This window comes from Dicentrarchus labrax, unplaced genomic scaffold, assembly GCF_905237075.1.
Source record: "Dicentrarchus labrax unplaced genomic scaffold, dlabrax2021, whole genome shotgun sequence".
In the NCBI taxonomy this organism is placed as follows: domain Eukaryota; kingdom Metazoa; phylum Chordata; class Actinopteri; family Moronidae; genus Dicentrarchus; species Dicentrarchus labrax.
The window spans coordinates 10830717-10855774 of NW_026136710.1; the positions used below are offsets into that span (position 1 = coordinate 10830717).

The following is a 25058-nucleotide window of genomic DNA, read 5'->3' on the forward strand; positions in this document are numbered from 1 at the left end:
TATTAATACTATATATCTATATATGTTATATTAATCACATACATTTCAAATAGAAAATATATGTGTACGTAATATGTGTAAATTATTTAATACATTATATTATTTTGTATGTTATATGTTACAAGCATTGATCTCTAGTGTGGTGAAGGTGTTTTTCTATGTATGTGATCATATGTGGTCTTCCATCAACTCGCGAGATCGTGTGGCTCGCGGAGCTTCGCCTTGGCACGTGTGCTATTTTTTTTTTTTTTTTTTTTTTTTAGTGTGGCTCTCAGCTGCCGAGGCGGATGATGATGATGGCGGAGCTGGTTCAGGGACAGGCCTCGGTGGCTCAGCCCGGAACGAAAGATGACTTCGCAGACACGATACGCCGGGTCCGACAGGTAAAACGCTCTTCAGCGAACACAAGTGTACTGCTTTCGGACCACAACACAGCGTGTCTGCATGCGGAGCAGGGCAGGACTTCGGTCGGGGCACCCCGGACCCCCTCACTACAAACACTCCTCATGCACCCAGCAAGCTAGCAGGCTAACGTGAAATAGCCGAGACAGCATAGCTGAGAGGACAGATTAGAGTTAACCCGGGACAGAAGACGCGTTAACGAACCGCGCCGAAACTGTCAGGACCACTAGACAAGTCGAGTCTCACGCTAAAAACACGAAGGCCTCTTAAAATGTCGAAGTTTGTGCAACTTTAGTAAGTTAAGCCGACACACTGCAACCTGTTGTCAAGTCACAGAAGTTCCAGTTAGCTTAGCTTGCTAACTTGCCTACCACAAGTGTGGATAGCCTGCAGCTTGACCCCAACACAACGTGACCAAAAGCTAATATTTAGGTGAGACGTGAAAAGCCTGAACAACCGGGACTGTGTGACACGCTGTCAGAAAGTTAGCTCGCCAGTTTTCAAGTCCCAAGTTAGCTTGTGTATAACTGGTTGTTGCCCCAGTTAAAACAAGACACACTTGAGAGCTCGATCACTAATCACATGCTAATACCCCCCCCTCCTCCACATGCCCCTTCTTTAACTCAACAACAAGCTTGTATATAAAACTTGTGGCGTAATATTTCACACAATGCACCAGGGTAAGCTAGCAGAGCTGGTGCTAGCTTAGCTTAGCTAGCGTGTGTGTGTGTGTGTGTGTGTGTGTGTGTGTGTGTGTGTGTGTGTGTGGTGTGGTACTATGTGTCCTAACAGGCAGCGTTGGAGTAAGGCCATGTAATGTAACGTCATCTGTTCAAATAAGCCCCCCCTCCACTCCTCCTGTTGAGCACACTTGGATTTTTCCATTGCTGCCTGGAAAATACCTGGAAAATGTAAAATGTATAATTTTAAAGTACACTGATATTGGTTGGTGTCAGATGTAGCAGAGATGGTTCGCTGTAGTTGGGCTGCCATTAAGCTGGTCAAAAGTACAGCTGTCTTTTTGCTGTAATAGAAGATTAGTGTGCCACTGACTGCAGTTAATAGTGTGTAAATTGGACTTTAGTCATACAGCTACCAGTTGAGCGTTCCTCCTGTGTAGATTGTAACCGAGGCTCAAATGGTGTTCATGCTTTAAGTCCTTTTTTAATTTGTATAATTGTAAAAAAAAAAAAACACTTTTTAAAATCTAGGTACATAGGTTTTAAGTTTGGTTAATTTACACCCAGATAAAAAAAACATGACGTGTCAAGTGGGTGCAGCTGTCGATAAATGTCCCTCCGTAAACTCTCCTTCCTCCACTTTCTCACATGTTTGCTTACACCTTGTTCACAAGATGTCAGATTCATTTAAACAAAAAACTGCCATCGGAGGAGGAACATTTCACATTGGCGTCTTTTTAACACTCACAACAAGTAGGACATAAAGGATTTGATTGTGGGCCATGAGCCTCACTCTTGCGTCATCAGAAGGCCATAGACACAGGCATTAATAGTCAAAGATAAAGATCAGATTGGATCACATATTCAAACTAATAAAAAGCAATTTATGTGTGCCATATTTTGTTTGTGGTTGATGTTAAATTGTGGATTTTGGTGTTCTAGTGAGTTAAAATGTGAATGCCCAAATGTACTTAATAGAAAAGGGAAGTAATCTTGTTGTGTTTTCCTGTGTAATCATATGACATTTGTCAAATGTGGCATACGTCTGAGAGATGCGAAGTGATGACCTTGCTGTAATGCGTCTTTACACTTGGTGAGCAGCAGTTATAGCGATCAGCAGCAGCCATTGAAAGTGACTGACATTTAAATCTTGAAGCTGCATGAGCTGAAATTGCTTTGCAATACGTTTCATGTTAACTGCTCTGGGTTTTTTTTATTTTTTATTAAACAGCTATTAGAACAAACAAAAAGCAAAGCACACAATTGTATAAAGGTCAATTAACTAATTTGCTTAAACCACCAGATGTTGACCTCTGCAGTAGGCCTACCATTTTCTAATTATTACATTCTGCCTCCTCCTGTTTGCTGTTTCTGCTATGTGTCACTTTTTTTTCAAAATGTACCCTGCTTGATCTTAAACATAACCATTAACACTAACCTTCTGTAAACCGATTAAAAACAAACACTATTTCTTGTAAAAATATAACAAATGATTTAGTGGAAGTCAGAGTCATGAATAGTGTAGTAGTGTGTGGTGACAAAACAGTTGTGCCCCAGTGTCCAATGGACGAGGTGCTTTTGGACCCTAAATATAAACTGTACATACTTAACCCTAACCCTGTTCCCACGTGACCACACATGTCACACAATTTCACTTGTAATGTAGACAAATCAGACATTTAAGTACACATTTTAAGGGTTAAAAGTATAAAAGCTTACTGTTTGCTATTTATTTATTTTATTTTTTTAAACATATTCTCTCAGTAAAGATTGCATTCAAGAAGTGAGTTGGTCTTGGCCACTCCAGTCCACGGTGGTGTTTACCCAGAGGCCTCAGTGGACATCGAAGGGTTTCTACTGTAGGATAGACAGTTTGTAGCAGACAGTTTTGCCACAGAATCCACCAGACTGCATGACTGTTAACCTGACTCGACTGCCGCAGGACACCTCCTGTAGCAAAGATGTTTATGTGGATGCACATGCTGCTTTGATTATATGTGGTGCACCCAGGTAAATCATTTTAAATTTAAATGCACATTCAGTCACAGTGTAGTTTATTATAGAAAGATTCACTGTTGGTGTCCTGAAACGACCAGAATTTATTACGCATGAGACAAAGTCTAAACTAAACAATTTAAAATTATATAACAACCTGCATCCACACTAGCATCTTGGGATCGTTTTCATAGATACCACTGCCCACAGTGAAAAATCTATTTAGCTAAATCTTTTGTCCATCGTCCTCTTTTCAGTTGGCAAAAAAACTGTGTATCATAGCCAACATCTGTTCAGGAGTGGGACAGACAAAACAACCTAGTTAGTCTGTTGACTTTCTGTTCGCTCCCCTCCTTTGTTTTTATTGCTTCCAAATTCACAATTTAGTTTTCATTTTTCTGTATACCAAAATATATACAGTGTGTGTGTTTTTAAATATAAAATGCATTTGTGGCAACACACCAAATATTGTGTGTGCATGCATTTGAATCATAGTGTTCATAAACTGAGCCTAAAACTAAACTAACCTACACCCATACACTTATGGACACAGCTGACTAGAGTTGTTCCAATACTTCTTAAAATGTGGTATCGGGTATCGACGTACACATGTCGGTGTACTAATCCGATACCATGTAGTTCATTAGCCCTGAAACGTGACACTGCCACTTCCCGGCAGTGGTATCGGAAAATCTCTTAGATAAAACTGACAGGTGTTTTGGAGAAACACTTCTCAGATTTATTTAAACAAAACTCAGAAAAACATTGATAACACACAAAGTTTAAGCAGTGAAATGCCTTTTTCAGGCTGCTTGACATACATAGTAATGTCATGGAAAACAGCAACCCCACACCTGCTTCCTTTTTCTGCCTTCTTATTTCCCTTGCACCCCTCTCACTTCCACCGGTGGGCTCTGAAGTAGATAATTATCCCTGAAAGTGATGGAAGACTCTAATTGCCGTCACTATATTTTCATATTGTGAAAAAAAAAAAAAAAAAAAAATTCCAGTCAGGCACAGATGTCAATTTAGTGTAATTTTCTGAAATGCTATACTTTTGTATGGAAGGAGAGGTGGCAGATTAACGAGGAGTGGAAAATGCTGTTGGCGCTCTCATGCAGCGTAACTGAAGATTTAAATGTCCATCACTGCAGAACACGAGTGTCTACTTTAGGTTGTGGTAGAAATAGATTGTTTTTTTAGCTAAGCTGCAATACAAATAAGTGCACTCTTGAAGTTGTATGCAGGGGTTTGACAGTTTCTGTCACTACAGAGGAAACGTGGAGAAATGTGTGTCTTGGGTAGCCAGAAATGTACAGGCCAGTGATAGCTCCATGGGTGAATTGCAAAAGTAAACACTAATAGTACTGCAACTTTGTGAGCCTTAATACTTTTTTTAGTATTAAATAAATAATGGTCAAGTATCGAAAAGCTGCCAACAAGTGTCTAAAACCTATTCTTGTTTAATTATTCTTTGATCAGATAGTTCTTGATTTATTTTTTTCTTTTTATTTACTGTAGGCAAAGTTCTTGTACAGCTCCCTTTTTGACAACGTGTGTTTATATTTGTCAAAGGTATCAAAATTAAGTCATACATAAACTCTGGTATTATATCAGCTCTGGTTTATTGCAGTTTACAGAAACAAAATGAAATAGAATAAAAACCTTACAATATAGTACAATTAAATATAAAAGTGACACAAATGATTGAATCTGCTCTAAACAAAGTTTTTCCACATTAGGCAACAAAATACTGTTAAGATCTGTGTGACCTGAGATCTTAAGGGTTGAATAAGGAGCTGGAAATGTATTTTTGAAATAGTTTTAAGTAGCTGTCATACCTGTCATAACTTGCTGGCAACTCATCTACTGGCATATCCAGTCTGTTGAGATATTGTGTGCCATGAGGTTCTGTGTCATTTGTCAGTGAAAGCATAGAAAGGTTGGGTTAGCCAGTGAGTGCAGGCACATGACAGGCATTTCAAGGGAATCACCAGTGTCAGTAGTCTCAACAAGAAGTGTAGCAGGCTGCTTCAAGCTGCTATACTGTTGCACAAAGAGCAGTTTTCAGCTGCTGTCAAGAATATAACACTTTTCACAACAGATGGCTTTGTCAAGGCCCCAACTTCACTTTAAGAAAATAAGAAGAAAACCAAATGTGTCACACTTATCATGAATGGTTGTCCAAGATGTTGTCTTGGAAAGGAAATGTATGTTCGAAGAAAATATCATCACATATCCACTTTTCACCTTTTATTCCCTCTGTTTTACTATTGTGTATCTCCAGATGGCAGCCAAGATGGGAGGAGACCAGATGCCCAACATGAACAGTTCCTCTCCTGTCCTAGACCCCTCCCTCTACGGCTTTGGAGGCCAAAAACGTTCCCTAGACAATGGAGGTAAACCTTCAGTTATACACATGCACACCATGGCTCTGCAGAATGTTCTGATCTATTGGTCCACATTCACAACCACTCTGTCTGTCTGAGCATTTAGCTTTTATCCTGCAGAACAGGTATGTGGACACCTTCATAAAAACAACATCCTGCTATAAAAGCTCTCAATGTGTTTATCCCCTCACCGTAGAAAGGAGATGCTCTTAAGTGGCCATCTTCTGGCTGTTCAAACGGTGTGTTTGTGTTGCTTTATGTCAGTGTTTACTCCAACCACCTTTATGAAGTTTTGCATAAAAATCAGACTAAATTGCCATTTCGTTTCATTTCATTATCCAATATGACATGTTGCCATTTCTGTTTCGGAAGGGTTGTTATTTTCCCCTAACCAGTGACATAACCACAAACATAATTTTCAAAAGCTGCAGCAGTGGTTTCTTGGAGTAGTTACCTTTTTTTTTTTTTTTTTTTTTTACCTTTCATGCTGTTTGAAGAAATGTGCCAATTTTTACAGCTGCGTTGAATTCAGCCTCACTTGGCCATTTCCGTGGCAGTTTTTCTGGCTGCTGGAGGAAGATAACATCCTCATTCTTAATCTTGCCTACAAAGGTCTGACTGGTTGGTTGTTTTTCAAACCGGGTAAACAGCCACTGAGCACTGGGTAATTTGAATATATGAAAGATTTTTCCCTTCTTGAGGGAATGGCCACATACTGTTGAAATGCTGGCAGAACATTGTCCAGTGTGCAGCTGTTATAATCTCCTAAAATAAACAGAGCTCCGTAATATAGTGTTAGCATGTTCAGCTATCAGCTCTGCTTCTGCCTTGGTGTTAGTGCCGGAAGGATATACAGCTGACAACACAGCAAATTAGCATCTGGCACAGCCCTAAAACAAACTGTGGAGATTGGTTTGGCTGTAAGAGACTAGGGACGAAGTAACACAGTCAACACCTCCAGGCCGGGTTGACACAGCTTCTCTGCACCACCAACTGTGATTCTTAGGCTACTCTGTCACATTCTGCAGATAGTGCTGTGAGATGGCCCTCGTCTCCCATCATGCACTGGACGGAGTAGTTTTAAAGTTTGCCTTTTTATGTTCCGAAATGCAACTGTTACTACTACTACTAGGAAAAAGGGAATATGCAAAACAACTAGTCTCCTCCACATAACTAACATGTACCCACCAGTCTGTTGAAATAATGGGCATGCCTGAGATCAAACAGGGATACATTCAGAAAAACATTGATCCAAAGTCATACTAGTGGCAACTCCCTTTTTAACAGTACCCTTTTTAAGGAGGAATAATAACCTCAGAAAAAATGCTTTTAAAAACCTTACCTTTACTCCTCCCTGTCAAACAGAAGCTCTAATTCCTGACTTTTCCCATTTACGTAGCTTTACGAGGTGATTAATAATTTAATCATTGGATTTTTGTTATGACTCTGTGTAGTTGTTGCAAAACTGTCAGTGCACCACATATGGAGCTACGTAGGGCAAACACTGTAATCTGAAGTGAGAGCCATGGTTTTTTTATTTTCATGTTTGTATAGAGTATTAAGTATCTGACACTGCAGTGTAGTGACAAAAAGTGTCACTCTATCTGGCTGTGCCTCGCACACAACAAAGATTTGATCCATTTCATATCCATGAAGTGGAAACACTAGTCATTTATCTTGTCCTCCTCTTATCTTGTCACAGTTGTTTGTATGATAGTTCAGCCCTGAATGCATGGATAGATAAATTGTATGCAATTCTGGTTTAGGTTTGTTTGACGCACTGTTATTGTTTGCAACAATTTGTCCTCAGCTTTTCTCAGTCAAGGTTGTCCCACAGTATGGGGGGAAATGACAGAAATAGTATCAGCCCAGTACTGCAGTTAGCTGCTCTCCTTTTAATTATCAAATGTACAAGTATACAAATGTACTCAAGGCATTCATATTTTATCTTGCAGTCTTGTCCTTGGATGAATTCACCTCCTGTTTTATATTCATAGCTGTTCCATTCTCAAGCGTTAACCCCGGTGCATTTCCAGAAGAAGTGAAATCAGGGCAAACAACCATAAAATTGATTGAAGCTGCTAGATATCAACTCAGGTGTTCACGTCCGTGCCAGCACATCCTCCACTGACCCTGCAGGACCCTTGCTCGGTGCTACCTGTCAAAATTCAATTCATGACCAGCAGCCACTGACCCGACTGTCTGAACGGCTCTGATTGAAACACTCACTCAAACACTCACAGACCTGATTACCATGCTGGTGAAAGTCCCCCGCTGTGGGTCAGACACGAACATGAAGGATTGGCAGGACCATATCCATCTGCTCCCGTCTCCTCCTCCAGCCCTGACTCACTCTTTTTTTTTATTTATTTTTTTTCCCCTCATTGTGCTGCTTTGTCACCTCAGCAGATATTTTTGAAATGGTATTTATTTTTAACCATGTTCTCAGGTTATTTGTCACCAGTTAATTGGTTTGCTTTCTTCTCACTTCTCTCAGTAGGGAACCACCTTGGTGCAATGGTACATCAAAGGTGAGCAGAGCATACCCACGTTTCTGTTTAGTTTTAGTTAAGTAGTTTTGAGATCACTTTATTCTTTCTTGTCCTTAACAGCCTTATTTTACCTAACCATAAAGCTTACTCTCAAAGACAAATCGTCTTTCTCCATGTGACCAAAATACACATCAGATATAATTACTGTATGCTCTCACTGTTTTTGCTGGACGTTTTTGAAAAAAGGCTGCAATTCACAATTTTTCATTTGCAGACTATTTTCTTGATCCATTACCTAATTATTAGGTCTATGGAATATATATATAAAAAAAGATACTGAATGTAGTTTACCAGACTACAAGATTTATTCAACACACATAATTTGTCCAACAAACAGTCCCAAACCAAAATATACTCATTTCACTATAATAGGAAATAAAGTAAAAAAAAAAAAATTCACATTTCAGAAGCTTGAAAAATGAAGTAAACAATGACAGAAAATTATTCAGAAACAATTTTAATAACAGATTCAAACAATATGCTTAAATAATTGTTAATATTTTTTAAGCCAAAATGCCAGATGTTCCCTGGTTCTCTGGTCTTGATGGTCTATGATAGTAAGCAGAATATCTTTTGGGTTTTGGATGTTTGTAAGACAAAAGAAACAATTTGAATAAACCAACCTCTGGGAAACAGTGTTTGGCATTTGTTTTGTCTAAATAATGAATATAATCATTTGTTGCATGTTTTAAGTTTAGAGAAAGGAGTCTGTTTTTAGATGTATCTGGATTTAATTTTCTTTGTTCAGCCAGTGTTATTGATCATGACCTAATCTCTCCCAGGGCTCTTGCGACAGAAGACTTCAAAGTGCCTGATAAGATGGTGGGATTCAGTAAGTAGCCCTTTAGTTCATTATAGTCAGTATTACTGTTTGACATGCAATCATCGGTATTGACGTTCTACTCAGTTTTTGGGTCACTGCTTGGGGACCCTATCTAAATTCAAAAAGGCTTTAAACTGTCCTTTTCTCTCCCCCTCCTCTCTAGTCATTGGAAAAGGAGGAGAGCAGATCTCAAGAATTCAGCTGGAATCAGGTTGTAAGATCCAGATTGCTTCTGGTAAGTTCTGACTAAACACATAATCTAAGCCTTTTGTTTTTAGATGTGAAAGATCATTTGGCTCCTCAGAGGCCACAATGAGAGACATGAACTATAAACTGAAATTATAGTGGCAGTAGAATCTGAGGCCAGTATTTCTCCTCATATCCAATAGTGTTAGAAATATTTTAAAAGGGGAGAGCGTAAACAATCTGACAGTCATAGTGATAGTTGACCAATTCCAAAGTAGTCTCCATGACATGTCATACAATGATTTCAGGTTTGTGACAGCTATTAATGTTACATTGACCATACTCAAGTTCCTGTATTCAGCATTTCTAATAAATATATAAACATTTATAATGGGGCCTTTCAGTGTGGAGCATTTCCCCCCTTGCCTGCGTGGCTTTCTCCTAACAGTCCAAACATGTGCCAGTTAGGGTTAATTGGGGATTATAAAATTGTCCGTAGGTTTAATGTCTAGGGTGTACACCGCCTCTCGCTAGTGTCAGCTGGGATAGGCTTCAATATGGCAACTGGGTATTTGGGCCAGGCTGAGTGTGGTTTCCAGATATTTTCAGCATATACTGTGCTTGGAAAAATAAATCATTGGCGCACAGAAAAATCCAAGCTGAAAAGGTTTTGGTCCTGTACTGCACTTTCTAGGTGTAACCTTTTGGCAGGCTGTTGGCATTCTTACCTGCACAGTCTTGTTGGTATGAAACAATACGTTGTACCAGTCTGGTAACAGAGTTATTTGTTGTAAGATTGCACAAGCAGGCATGTTGGGCAACAGGTGACTATGTCCTGTAACATGTCCTGTTGGTTGTGTGTTGGAAACTGTATAATTTAAAAATGGACGTAGTCTCTGAGACGTCATCCAGAGGTTTCTGAAGAGCTGTTGTGAAGCTCAGTGTGGTCGGTTCTGGCCGTCTGCATCTTAGCAGGTTTATCCCGGATAAACTGGGTGAATACATGGAGCGTTTCAGGAGCTGATTACCACAGCTCTACATGTTTATTTCTGCTGTAAAGTCATGACATTTTAATATGGGGCCTTATGGAGATTGAGCACTTCTCTAGCCAGCCACAAGTGTTTGTTTGAGGAACTGCAGGTTTTTTGTTACTGAAGCGTTGCCGTCTTGACACCATGACATGTGCTTCCTGTAGTGACGTTGCAAAGTTTTGGTCTTGCCACATTTTGTCTGATACATCTGTTGACAAAACGTGATGCTTTTTTTTTTTTTAAGTATATTTTTGGGGCTTTTATTGCCTTTACTACAGTGACAGCTGAAGACAGACAGGAAAGGGGGGCAGAGAGTGGGGATGACACGCAGCAAAGGGCCGCAGGTTGGATTCAAACCCTGGGCCGCTGCAGGAGGGACTGAGCCTTCGTACATGGGTCGCCAGCTCTACCCGCTGAGCTAACCAGGCACCCGACGTGATGCTTTTTTATATTTGAATAAATGTTCTGTTTGGCTTTGAACGCCTATCGAACCTGTTTATTTTTGATTTTGAAAACAATTCGCTTTTTTCCCCCCCTGTGGACTCTCGACTGTCAGCTCTATTAAGAAAGCCTAATAATGCCCTTAAAATGCCTTGAAGGCATAAAAAGTATTTTAATCCCCCTTCAGTGAAAATAAGTTGGTTAGTATTCCTTTACTTGGATGACGTACAGTGGATGTTCACATTGATCTGCTCACCAAAGGTCCAATGTGTAACATTTAGCAGGACCTATTAACAGAGATGGAATATAATATTCATAGGTATGTTTTCATTAGTTTAGAATGACCTGAAAATAAGAATCATTGTGTTTTTGTTACCTCTACATAGACCAGCATGTTAAACTGTTTGTATAGTAGACCAGACCAGAACAGACAAACCAAACACTGGCTCCGGATAAGGAGTGAGCAGTTTAGTTGGTTGCAATCTGCAACTACACTGCTAGATGCCACTGAATCCTACTCACTGGTCTTTTTAAATCTGAGTTTAAGCCATGTATGTGCAAGCACAATTTTGTGATATCACAGCGTGTAATGTGGAAACATAACATTTGTTGAAAGCATAAATCAATACTTTGGTGGGTTTCTTTGCATTGAGTTGAATTGTATTGAAGAATATTTGTTGTTGTTTTACATACATTATTCTTTTATTTACACAAGACCAGCAACATAATCATGCAGAATTACACATAACTGAGCAGTTTGTGTAATGAGAAGCTAGAAGAAAAGTTTGCATCAAAGTTGTCTTTTAATTTAGTTTTGTTTATTGTTTTTCACATTAAACTTTTAATATATTTCCCCTTTTGATACCAACATCACTAATTAAGTTTCTTTGTGAAAGCTTGTAATTGTACTGTTGACTACTCATTCTTGTGTATGTGAAAATGTGTAGTATCTGTAATTGTTGTGCTTGTTTTTGTTACAGACAGTGGAGGCATGTTGGACAGGCCCTGCACACTGACTGGGAGCCCAGAGAACATTGAGTAAGTCTCACCTGTCAACTTTGACAGATTTACTGAAACAGCACAGAGCACTCGGAAAGTGTGCCCCATTGTTGTGAAAAGGGATTTGAGTTCATGCCCTCTGTGTCACATCTCCTCTTAATCAGTCACTGAATCACCTGAACACCTCTTTCACATTTGACAAAGGAAAAACGTTTTTGTGTAGTCTGTAACTGGTGAGAAATGTGTTTCTTGGTCTGTGCTCCACCCCCCACAGTCAGGCCAAAAGGCTGTTGAGTGAGATTGTGGAGCAGTGTCGGTATGGCCCAGGCTTCCACAGTGACATGGACGGCAACAGCTCGATCCAACAGATCCTTATCCCTGCCAACAAAGTCGGCCTGGTCATCGGCAAAGGAGGAGAGACCATCAAACAACTGCAGGTCTGGTAGTAGACCGCGCTGAATGAGTAGCACTTAAATTATGTATTTGACAACCTTTTCATTTTGGCTGTTTTAACATTTCACTCTGCACCATTGTCGAGATTATGTACGTGCCACTAAACACAGCTTAACAATAGTCTCTGTTGAGGAGAGGGTTTAATTAAGTGCAGTGCATAAGCCTGGTTATTTAAAACGCATTCTTAGCAGTGACAAGTAAATTAAAAGTTAAGCTCTAAAAACCTGGTGAAGTGGAACTGGCTCTGAATAAGAACCTTTTTCTTTTAATATTGCTTTATCTGTTGAGTCCAATCTGGTACTTTATATTTACATAATGTTGATTTTTAAGTGTGTATCTGACACATTGGGACAACAGGTGTAGCCACTACATTTTACACATTGTTTGGGTCACAGAGCGTACCAAACCAAGGAGATTGCATACTGAACACCAAACATTGCTGTTGTTGCTCTTTAAATAATATTTTGTTATATAAAATAACTAATTAGTGTGCATGGAGAATCTCATTGTACCTACCTGAGTTTTTTTTCACCGACAGCAATCTCACTTATTTCCACTTAAAGTGCCATTAAAGAAGTAAGTTGTAATTTTCACTGTCTCTGGCGGTCATTAGTTATTCATTTTGAGCACCCACTTAAAAACTGATGTATGTGCCTTTTGATTATGACTTTTTTTTAAAAACCTAATCTGCTCAAATTGCATTTCCAATTTATTTTCATGACTCATTAATTAGATCAAAATTTTAGATTACTTTAAAATATCCATTCACACCCTCCCTAAGTATTAACTTCCAGGTAGAAGTTGTCAGCATTAAATAAATAAAATAAAATAAAACCTGGTCTTTGAGATGTGGCAGAATTTCCACCTTTCAGAGTAAACAGTATTTTGGGCCCCAGGTTACTCTCTGATGTGTGTTTCTGCTCCTGTCTGATTGTGCCCCTGCAGGAGAGAACAGGAGTGCAGATGATAATGATTCAGGATGACCCCATGCCCACTGGAGCAGACAAGCCCCTGAGAATCACTGGGGATCCCCACAAAGTGCAGGTCGGTCTCAGAAGAGCTCAGTGTGTGCCGCTATCTTTTCAGTTTACACTCAATTTTACACATTTTATTCCTTCAGTCTTCCACTCAAACATTTGAAAACCTCTGTTTTCATTGAGAGAATTTCAGTTTGACTCCCCATGCAGCATTCTTTGTTCAAATGATGTTTTTTCATAAAGATTTTGGTGTCTTTTTTTTTTTTTTTTTATATAGCAAGCTCGTGAACTTGTGGTGAAGCTCATCCGAGACAAGGACCAAGGAGACTTCAGGGTTGGCAGGGCAGACTTTGGATCCAAAATGGGAGGAAGCAGTCTAGATGTAAGAGCTTTTTTTCCCCCTGCTTTTCAAGTGTTGGACAGCTAAACTAATATGATTTCATAATTTAGATTAGATTATTTTTAAAAATCCTTTCTGAATTCTTCTCTCTGTCCTCCTCATCCAGGTTGTTGTGCCCAGATTTGCTGTCGGTATCATAATCGGCAGGAACGGAGAGATGATCAAGAAGATTCAGAATGATGCCGGGGTCAGGATCCAGTTCAAACAAGGTGAGGTGATAAAACAAGACCTGTATGTAATGTAACTTAATGTAATGTACGCTGTGGGTAACGTTGGATGCCTGTTAACGCCTTGCATCTTGTATACATTTTAATCTTTATGACACGTTTCAAACACCTTTTTATATTTATGTCTGAGTACATTTTCAGGCTCAGTTTGTAGTGAAACAGACGGCACACCTGGAAGTCATCCACCGCTGCACAAAAGACAGATATTCCGTAGTTGGTTTGGAAATAGGGACACGTTTGATCAAGACTTTCTCATCTGGCCTGTCTTGGTGGGAGTCTGACAGGCGCTCTACATTAGGAAAAATGTAGAGCAACTGAGCTTCAGGCAGAGCTTCACAATCATCAGAATTCATGAACAGAGTGATTTTTATTCCGGTCAGATCATCCAAAACATTTTTTCCTACTTATTCACAACTTGAGCTGTGCAATCCAAACCTACAAAACCTTACTGCTTTTACTCAATGACTTATTTAAGGCCCTCAAAAGTAAATTTGTTTCCAGTCTTAGAGTAACTAAAGACCTTCTGTGTCCCTTGTATTTGTCGCCCAGATGATGGAGTCAGTCCTGACCGAGTTGCTCAGGTGATGGGCCAGCCCGACCACTGCCACCACGCGGTCCACCTCATCAATGAACTGGTTCAAACTGCTCAGGTATATGCTTCTGCTTTGTCCTTTTCATTTGTGTTTAGTTGGAATACATATAATACTCAGGATAGAATATCTTACAACTGTCAACTTGCACAAGTTTCTTGCAGGGTTTTATTAAGAAAATGAACACAAGAAACTGTAAAGAGGCAAAATAAACACAATTTAAAAAAAATAAATAAATAAATAAATAAATAAAAAGAAAGATCACTGCCATTTGTGTCAAAATTCCTTCTATTGTATTTATCCTGGTTCCCTTCCTGTAGGAGCGAGACGGGTTTGGAGGTATAATAGGACGTCGAGGGCGAAGTGACTGTAACATGGGAGGAGCAGGAGGACTGCAGGAGGTGACATATGCAGTACCTGCTGATAAGTGTGGACTTGTGATTGGCAAAGGTAAAGAACTTGTTTTTATTAGGGATTTAGACACCTGTGGACACTGCTTTGGTCGTGCTATGACCTTTCTTGTTGCTAGCTTGGTGTGTGTGTGTGTGTGTGTGTGTGTGTGTGTGTGTGTGTGTGTGTGTGTGTTTGTGTCACTGTGAGGTCGTATCCCACAACTTGCAGTCTCAAAATAAATAGAGTTCATCAATATGAATGGTCTTAATAAGAGTATATCCAACTCACCAGATTGCCTTTTCCCTTTTTTAAAAATTGAATGCCATTTGGTGTTCTGCCCCTGCATGGAACTGATGAGAAGAGGGGGTGAGTGACCACCCTCCTATTCTCCCTCCAGGGCTCATGTATACAGCACAAGTGGCATTCATTGGCTTCACTAAGGGCTTAATGACGGGGATAATGCGTGTAATGTGACATTAATTGTTAAAGGTGCATAATAACAGCCCTCAATCATGTGGAAGGCTGCCTGGCATCTAATGAGGGTCTTTCAGCCCAATAGAGTGCAGCGAGGGAATGAATAGGAGGAATTAGCTTATTGGCTATTCATGCCCACTCTATTGCCAGCTATTTAAAAGTCATTGACCATTGCATTGGAAAGAACTGAGTGTGTGTGTGTGTGTGTGTGTGTGTGTGTGTGTGTGTGTGTGTGTGTGTGTGTAGTATGTGTGCATGCAGGTTGCCTTGGTGTCTGTGTGTGTGCGTGCAGTGGTGGGCGGGGTCGCAGGGGGCCTCTTTACCTAAGATAAAAACATGGCAATAGAAATGTCAAGTGGCTTTTGTGCATGTAGTGGGGCGAGGGAAACAAATAAACCTGGGCGTTGCGTCCCCCTCTCTGTGCATTAGCATATGAAGTGGGCCAATATGGTGGAGATGGCGGTGGGTCTGGGTGCTGTCAGCCGTCCCTTAAAGGGTGCGGTGATTAATATCTTTACGATGCCATATGCAGCCCATTGCCCCTCTGTTTTGACCCCCTACACACACACACACACACACACACACACACACACACACACACACACACACTCACAGCTTAATGAATCAAGCCACCCACCAACCTGCTCAGACTTTATTACGGCCATGAATTTAGTGCAAAAGCCGTAACCAGCATCCTGCTATCCAAAGAATCCTACTTAACTCATGATTTTTTACCCAAAAAAATCAAAACTCAAAGGTCCACTTACTAGGTTTTCCTGGGTTTTAAGTCACATCTCACACTGCACCTCCTTGCTTGTTTGAAAGACCTGGAAAAAGTTAGTAAGTGGCCCTGAAGTTAATATTTTTTTGTCGAACTACTTCTAAGGTCAAGAATGAAGTCTCACACTTTACCCATGATGATTCAAAACGTCATGTTGCTGATTGTTAAAATGGACTCCAGTCCTACATAACATTAACATAAGTTTAACTTCTTTTGTTGTTCTTTTTTAGATTAATATATCTCTAACTTATCTAGAGAACAGTGTTGGGTTGTTGTTTTTTTGGTCACTTCCCCATAAAAATGAGAACTAAAAGTGACCAAATCATCTTGCAATGTTCAACAGAAAGAGAATAAACTGTAAACTGATTGTCATCTTAGTGATATTTCAGTAACATTTTATTGTCTTTAAGTGGAATCATGTAGTGGGAACATGTCATTGTTTTACAAAACAAAGTCACAAAATGAATATAAATGGTAATATTAAAAAGTAACAGTGAGAGACAGTAAAGTTAGAAGGTAGAGGAGATTAAGAGACTGAACCCCAGATTGCGTCAGATGGTCGGGCCAGGTGTGTGTGTGTGTGTGAGAGAGAATGGGAGACAAATTGTAAAGCTATTTGGATAAAAAGTGCTATATAAATTAAGCCATAAACTTTTCTGGAAACTCACTATACTTGGATAACCTTAACTTTATATAACAGAAAATGGTACAGTACACATAGCTGTTTATTTTATAATTTCTTGTTTTTAAAATGCCCTATGACAATTCATCAAACCCCATGTGGCAATAAAATGTCTTATATTTTTTTAAACATTAGATTGAGAGATTTGTTGGTGTGATTGTGAATAGTTGCCTCTGTGTGTGTGAGCTCTGTGACTGACTGGCAACCTGTTCAGCGTGTACCCCGCCTCTCAACCAGTGTCAGCTGGGAATGGCCCCTGTGACCCTCCAAAAGGATAAGATAAATGGTTGGATTGACGATTAATGTTAAACAAATTGATTTATCAACTGATCATTTCAGCCATAGAGCGAACTTGTGAGAGCACCTAATTAAATAAATGAAACATTCAAACACGTGCTCAGTCAGCCACTTAAGACTTTTCTTTTATGTCTGTCTGATAGTTATAGTTTGAGTTTATCCAGAAAAACAATAAAAGGGAAACAAATTGAAATTGGCGGTGGGTACTAAACACATCTTTACTTATGTTATAAAACATGCTATTGACATTCTCAACATTAATATTGATTTTAACCATACTGCCCACACAGAGTTTGATGTAAAGCTGCTGTTGCATTGCAATTTCGATGTTACAAATTGTGTTAATGTTATTTTCCCTTGAGACTTGAGTTTTTTTTCCCCACCAGCAGCTAACCAGTCCCTTGGCTTTGCCCTGAATGCAGTCACCAGTTGCACTTTTGTATCCCCTCCTTTTCTCCAGCTCACTAAACCAGTCTCATTAATAAGGCCTGTATTATCTGTCCTCACTACAGCCCAGTCCATGAAATGAATAGTCAGGGTCTTCATTGCTCTCTGCTGTCTGACTAGAAGAGCTCATAATGGCTTCATTAAGGCAGAAGTTTCATTTGGTTGACAATGGGTTAATGGCCCATGTGCAGTCTGTTGGCAGCAAGGAATAGGCTACGGGAGGGGAGAGGTTTTTGATGAGCGTTTTCATTCGGGGGTCAGCCAGGGTCATCCGAGTGTCAGCCGCAAGTGAACAAATGTGTAATTGATGTTGGGACAGCCCTGGTGTCCCCCCGGGAAGCACCCTCAGCCTTTTTCGTTCAGATAGGCATTGTGGGGAGGGAGGGTTGGGGGGGCAGCTATATGCCCCCGTTCACTCCCTCCTCTCATCACACAGGACAACACAGAGTCAAGAATGAAAAGGGTAAAAGAGACAAACGATATCCCAGAAGGAGGATACGCTTCAATTTTGGACCTTTTCTCCTGCCAGCTATGTTTCATTTCTCCCTGCTGGTTGTAATTGCTCTCCCCACACGTCGGGAAGCTGGCATCTGATGCAGAGGAGGGGGAGGTGTGCAGGAGATGTCTCCTTTTGTTTCCTGATTTGCATGGATGTTACCACAGAATGGTAGATAAGTGGTGAGACACATGCCGGAGTCTTCATAAGGTAGCATCACACCAGTTTAGTCCAAGTGCTTCTGGTAGAAGTCTGGGTTAGTTCTACTTTCATATCATACAGGATGGGTAGTAAAGATGGGAACTTGTATGGTTGTATGATTAACAGACTTGGTCAAGTTGGGGTAAAAAAAATACTGTGCATTGACAATATAACTCTATATCCATTACATTCGTACATACGTTCTTGAATCTCCCTCAGGATAAATAAACTCTATCTTCAGGTTTAATTACATCAAATGATGGAGTCTGGCTCACGTGAGGCGACTCTTTACTTGATTCATTTACGTATTGGGGTCAGGGTTAGGATAGAAAATGACTAGTTCATACAACATGTTGTCCGACGACAGTGGAGGTCAAAAGCCACATTTAAAGGTGCAGTGGTCGTCATAGACAGGGAGCAGACACAATAACGCCTAAATGTTGGGGTAACGGCGCACATATTCATGGTGTTAGAATAGTGACAGAAGAAATTGCTTAAAGAAGAGAGGAAACCCTGGTAGAGGTGGGCGATATATATCGTTTGCGATAATATCGTCATTGTTGTTTTGACGATGTGCAAATTTCCATTATCGAGTATTTAAATTACTTCGACAAAAACAATGAAACGCCCGCGGAAACTCCTCACATCCATTAATACACGGTGCAGCAGCGCTCTCTACAGCATGGCAGGATTCAGTCACACGACTAGTGGGCCTACGTGATCACATGACGTGATCACGTGACCTCTCGCTAGCATCCTCCTTGCAACAGTTTAGCAGCGCGTTGTGATGATAGAGAGAAAATGCAAATACCTCCAGTCCCTGAAGCTACCGGTACTTCAGATGATTTAGTGCCGAGACGTGGGTCCTATGGGCTTCAGCGTTCAGAGCGCTAAGCGCCTTCAGCGGTAAAAAGATGTCAGCGGAGACGGTTTTTTTTTTAGCGCAGCGCTCAGAGTGCTTCAAGTTGAAATCTGTTCAACTTTTAACACCGCTGGGCGCTCGGAAAATGAGTTTTTGAGCTCTCTCAGCGCTGTAAACGCGTTTGGTGGACACAAGTCCAGCTCAGACAATTCTAATCACATTTTAAAGGATATCGACTGATTATCGTTATCGCCAAAATCCCAAAAAATATTGAGATATTATTTTTTGCCCATATCGCCCACCCCTAAACCCTGGACACTTTCTCACCTTTTACACAATCATTGTTGGTTTGTTGGTTTTGGAAAGTTAATAAAAATTGTAGAAAGCATCCTGCCGAAAGTCTGACATCAGAAAGGTTTGGGAAGAGAAGCTTTCAGATGCTGTTCGCCAGCAGTTGAGCTCATATGTTTAAACTTTCAGCCACACAGAAAAACAGATTGAGATTTAATGGATAAAAAAAAATAACTATTTTGATAATCTAATCTCATTTGCTGTTTTACTATTGTGATGTCAAGCTCAAATATCTTTAGGTTTTGGACAGACAAGAAGTTTGTGAACATAACCATGGGCACTAGGATATTTTATTCTGACACTTTTTTTTAGACCAAAAAATAAATCAAAAACACAGTTGCAGGTTAACCTCTAGCAAAAATAAGAAGTTGCAGCCCTAGTTAAATATCCCAATTTCTTGACCCTTTTCCAGGTGGAGAAACCATCAAGAACATCAAAGAGCAGTCTCGTGCCCACGTGGAGCTACAGAGAAACCCGCCGCCCAACACCGACCCCAACGTGCGCATCTTCTCCATCCGAGGCACCCCTCAGCAGTTGGAAAAGGCTCGCCAGCTGATCGATGAGAGAATTGGGGTAGGTGGTCTGGCTCTGGCCCCCCTCGTACTCTCCAAAAACGCTATTGTCTGGCCTGATATTCATGAGCGCACATGTCAATGTGGAGAGCTGCTGGGGTGAGCTACGCTGTAGTGGTCCTGGTGGCCAGCAGGATGTCACCAGAGGTTAAACATGAAGAATCCATCAAATGGACTTAATGGAGTGCATCAGCGCCCGGCACTGCCCTCTGACCTTGCCTGTTGGCTCCCTTTTAAACACAAGTGTGGTCTCTCACTCTCCTCCTCTTCCCTTTCTCTGCTCTAGGGCCCAGGAATGGGGGGCAACAGCAGCTTCGGCATGAATCCCTACAACCAAGGACCAACCACTCCTCCTCAACAGTAAGGTTCAATTTCTCTCCAACATGTCGTTTCTAGGTATTACCGACAAAACGTGTCTCCACTAAGGAGTTCTCAGGTTAATTACTAACATTCAATTGTCTTTTTCATTTTACATAAGTGGGCCTCAGACGTTCATGACCGGAGGATGGGGTACAACTTTTCAGATATGGCAGCCTCAAGGCCAACAGGAGCACAGTAAGTAAATGCGCTACTCTAGGGTTTCCAGACAAAGTGCTGCAAAAGCTACCTGACAACACTTAAATATAAAAATACAACCAATCAAGAAATCTGATCTTCCCGAGCTAGTTGATTGGAGCCAATGCCTGACCAATGAGGGAACAAAAGAATATCTAAAGTTTTCACCTCTGAAATAATTTAGTTTCCCATAAATTTGACTCTAAATCAGTGATGAACTAGTCTGGCTTTGCTTTCAAAGTCCTCTGCAGACTGCGATGAGATGGTCACGTTCCCTGTGGCTAACCGCCTCTTTCCTGTACGGACAGATTTAAAATTTGCTGTCGATGGAAGTCATTAGGAAACTGAATTGCAGATGAGAGCAGAAGGTGAAACTCTTACACTCTCAGTAACTCTGGTGGTGTTATCTGTGTCTGGTTTCAGGTCACAATGGATCCCAGACGGGCCAGATGGACTGGGAGCAGTATTATAAAAAGCTAGGCAAGTGTCATTCAGAGAGAGAAAAGTAATTTCTGTTTGAAGAACCATCTCAACGCCCACTTCAAATTAAATTCTCCTTTTCTTATGTCCGCTTTATATGTACACACAAGCTTGATGAAATCATGCATTATGAGGATAAATCCCTCTTGTAACTTTAGTCTTAAAACAGTCAGTGGAAAAGCTCTATTAAAAAAACAAACTAAAGAAACTTGTTCATTTTAAAAAGAAGACTTCTAGAAGCTGTTTCAAGCAGATCTTCTGTTTGTTTACAGGTCAGCAAAACCAAGCCCAGAGCACTGCTCCTGAATACAACAAAGCTTGGGGTGAGTACTTGTGGACGTATCTTAAACTGAGCCCAACATGAGTTTGAGCTCAAACTTGAAAATGTGAAAATTTTCTTCCTCACTTTTTTTTATATTTTTAATTTTTTTTTCCTCCTCTTCAGGCCAGACAGCTGGTCCTGGATCTCAGCAGACCTCTAATCCTGACTACAGCGCCTGGGTTGACTTCTACAGACAGCCGGTGGCCTACTTCAACCAGGGCACACAGCAGACACAAGCCCCGGGCCTTCAGGTGAGAAGCCTCAACAATGTTTCACAGTACAGATCTCTCAGGATCAGGCTGGGGTTTTTTTTTGTTTTTTTTCTGTCAATAGATCCATAAAAAGACCAGAACCAACAATGTTAGTCTGTTAATACTTTTTTACTTCCACATGAGCCTGAACTGAAGACCAAAATCTGTCTAATGAGGTTGTTGCTTTTATATTTTTTTTAAAGACTTAATCTGCTTTGAATTCTCAGCAAATGTTCCTTAAACAGCTTCTCTGAAAATCACTTAATCGTATTGTGTCATTTTCAAACGTGCCAAACATATGCATGTTCCACTTCAATGTGATGATTTAATCTTTAGGTTTTGGATTGTTGGTTGGGGGGAAAATTGTGGTGCGTGTGTTTTTTGATATTTTTAGACTTTTTAAAAAAAGAAAATAATCAGAAAATTAATGGATAATTAAAGTAATGGTTAGTGGAAGCCCTAAATAGTGCATTTGTTGGACTATTTTCAGCAGCGTATTAATACATGTTTGGTGTATGCGTCCTCCTACTGTAAATGCCATTAAAACTACAGTACCCATGTTCATGGTAATGACACCCAGTGCCGAAGTGTGGCTCATTAATGTGTTTTTTGTTTTTTTAATTTTTGGATGATGGATGACATTATTTATTAGTGGGATTCATTTATTGTTGGTTTTGGTCTTTTCATGGCATTTATAACAATAATAAAATACAGACTTTTCCATTAAACTCCAAACTAATTTCAGGTTTTCTGAATGTAAAGCACAACTGGAATCAGCTGAGATTTGGCTAAATATTGTGAGATTATTAACAAACTGGTTTCATTTCTACAGGATCATTAGAGAAGACGCCCAGGTGAAAGACTTGAATCACTGAGAGGATGAAACAACCCTTTTTTAACAGAGGGGGTTTTAGATTTGCAACGCCTTGAAGACTTTTTTTCTTAGTGAGAAACACTAGCTGTAGAATGACTTATATGATAAAGTAATATTTCTAAAATCAGGAACATTTATTTGTTACTAAATGCTTGTGTACACTGTTATTTTGGATAGACAGTATCTGGGATCCCTTTTTGGACTTGAGAGAGCTGTTTCGTTTTTCTATATTTTCCTGTCTTTGACTCAGATTGTACCGCCAAAATGAACCCAAAAGTTGTAACATTTCAAACGGCAATATGATCTATTTTTTCTAGTTTTGTTGAAATGAAACCATGGTTATGTGCTTAGCAGTCTTGAATACCGTCATATGTCATAAGATGTTTAAAAGAGTGTGTTAAAATGTTTTCCTTTTACATAATTCAGTGAAATGAAACTGTGATGTTTTGTTACAGGAAATGTATTTTTGTTACAAGGCTTAAAAATAAGGATTAATGTCAGCCAGTGGCAATAGTTCTAATTTAATTCCTGTTGTGCATTGTATGCTGTTTTTCATTGTCATTTTATTGTACTCTGGTTTAAAAAAGGTGCAATATCTTATTTCACTTTTGAAACAAAGATGGGTTCTCTAATATTTTGACAGACTTTTAACTTGTAGTTTTAAGATGTTTTTTTCTTTTTTCAAATGGAAATGTCATAGATAATTTATTAGAATTATCTGATATGATAGGATTTAGGGGGATGTTGCAAATAGCTTTTTGCCTTTGCTACCTTGTAAAACTATGTATATATGCTCATATATTTGACTGTTAATTTAAAATATATATGTTTCATATATATATACTTATATAAAAATTATTTTTTTTCCTGTGATCAGTGTTGCAGGAAAATTGTCCCTCTTTTTTCTGTTCTGTTTTCATACTGAAAATGTTCAAAGATTGTGAATGTGTGATTTGAAATTTGATGTTGCATCTTGTTATGAAGAAAAATAAGAAGTGGTAGATTTTTGTGTATGTTCTGTACCTGGACTATTCAAGACTGCTAAGCCTCTGTACTTCTACCTGTGTAATAATTAATGTAGTATTTTTATGTTTTAAGTATTATGATCAAAAACTGTCTTATTTGGTACCTCCCAGTTCACTAACGCCCCACTGAGCCCTCGCTGTGGACTCAGTGGGGCGTTGGACTCAGTCCAATGCTAATAACTTTTTAATTAATTTTTTTATTTCTTTGTGTGATCTAATATAAATGGTATAAATGATGCATCATTATGGAAAAATGATTCTGGTATTAACGTCATTTCTTAATGAAAAGGGATATAATTTGTCTAATTATGGTGTTTGTTTTTTTTCCTTATGTGTACAGTTAACCATGTATTAAAAAACATCCAGACTACCTTTATTGTGTACTTGTTAAGCTGATTTTCTATTTGATGGCATTATTATAAACATTTGTCTGTTGTTGTATTCTGATACTAAACCTTTCTGAGAGCTCTACTGTGTATGTATATATACTAACAGATGATACATAGAGGATATATATAGGCCAACTGTGTTTTCATGTTTTATAAGCAGAAAATATATATTTTCTATAGTCTATTTCCAGTTCTCAAAATTCTAATAAATTTTCCGCAAGCCTCTCTTGTGGTTGAGTTATACCCTCGTTACAAGTTCTTAATGTTAACTGCAACACTTTTCCACTGCTACACTTTCCACTTTAATGTAGTTTTAACTTTTAAGTATACAGTAAGATACATGTGTCAGTAAACGCTTGTACTGCATCACATCTTAGTACAAAGTATTTCTGTGTGTTGAGAGATTGTAATTATCACGTAAATGTGCTTAAATATTTTAAACAAATGGCACTTAAATGTTCCTGATTAAAATCAGTAGACCAGTTCTTTACTCGTTGCTTCACTTTGTGGGAAATGTTGAATATAAATCTCAGCTGTTTGCAATATTCTGACAAAGTGTTGACATTTTGGCATTTTTATGCACAAAGTATGAATAGAATGAATTAAAGTTGACTGAACATTTTCTCTTTTTTTATACCTGACTTTTTTGGAGGATTTGGGCACAATCTTTAATGCTACACACTTTATCTTTTGGGCCAAATTGGGTTTGTCTCTCAGAATACTGTTTCATGATTCATTTCAATCTGCAGATTTCCTACACTTCCATGTCTAATTGCTCCCTAAACAATCCATAGAACATTCCCATCATGTCCCTCCTTGCACATGTTAACTGTCCACAAACAGCCCGTCCGCCCTCCGGCTCCCGTCCAGAGATGGTCCTCTCCACCCCCTCCAGAGCCCCTCCAGCTTTGTCACTGCACATCTTTGCACTCAGCAGGGACTCCTGCCACAGTGGACCCTGCCTGGCCCCATACCAGCTCCTGCATTGATGCAGTGCAGCTGTTTCCAAATCCAGCCCTTGATTTTGATCCTCTTCCTTTTTTTTAACATGCCGTCCCCGAGGACACTTCTGACCTGGTGGTCCTTTGTGGCTGTCTAATAATTTAGTTGTTCCCGGATCATCTGCAGACGGAGGTTCAGAGGCACAATTATTATTAATAAAGGCCATTTTTGGACACCTTTTGTCCTTCAGGGTTTATTTTATGCTGCAGCAGAATTTGAACCCTCATCCTCATAAACAGGCATTTAGAGTAGAATATAGTACTAATTAATTTAAATGTACAGGAGGAAGAGAGAAAATATGAAGCTCAGTGTTGTACAGATTGTAAAGCTCTATGAGCAACAACTCTGCTCTCAACAAAATAATACACAATAGATTTTCCACTTCTTTGTTCATTTGCACACATGATATTCAAACTCAGATTCTTTTAAATGGTTATACTGCAGTTTCTGTAGTGGCG

General features: G+C 39.5%; 1 protein-coding gene across 5 annotated transcripts; it reads left to right on the forward strand.

The window, feature by feature from the left end:
* Positions 1–251: 251 nt before the first annotated feature.
* Positions 252–23579, forward strand: fubp3 (far upstream element (FUSE) binding protein 3). 5 transcript variants are annotated; one of them, XM_051412522.1, is made up of 19 exons: positions 252–383; positions 5365–5476; positions 7965–7998; positions 8802–8851; positions 9006–9077; positions 11481–11538; positions 11774–11936; positions 12898–12996; positions 13207–13311; positions 13436–13538; positions 14106–14206; positions 14467–14596; positions 19543–19703; positions 19989–20062; positions 20178–20257; positions 20681–20737; positions 21010–21060; positions 21183–21310; positions 22143–23579. In XM_051412522.1, the coding sequence occupies exons 1-19, from the start codon at positions 288–290 to the stop codon at positions 22149–22151; spliced, it is 1683 nt and encodes a 560-aa protein (XP_051268482.1). In that variant the 5' UTR covers positions 252–287; the 3' UTR covers positions 22152–23579. The 5 variants fall into 5 exon arrangements, with proteins under 5 accessions (XP_051268482.1, XP_051268483.1, XP_051268485.1 ...); XM_051412523.1 differs by having other exon boundaries at positions 20181–20257; XM_051412525.1 differs by having other exon boundaries at positions 7968–7998.
* Positions 23580–25058: the final 1479 nt, after the last annotated feature.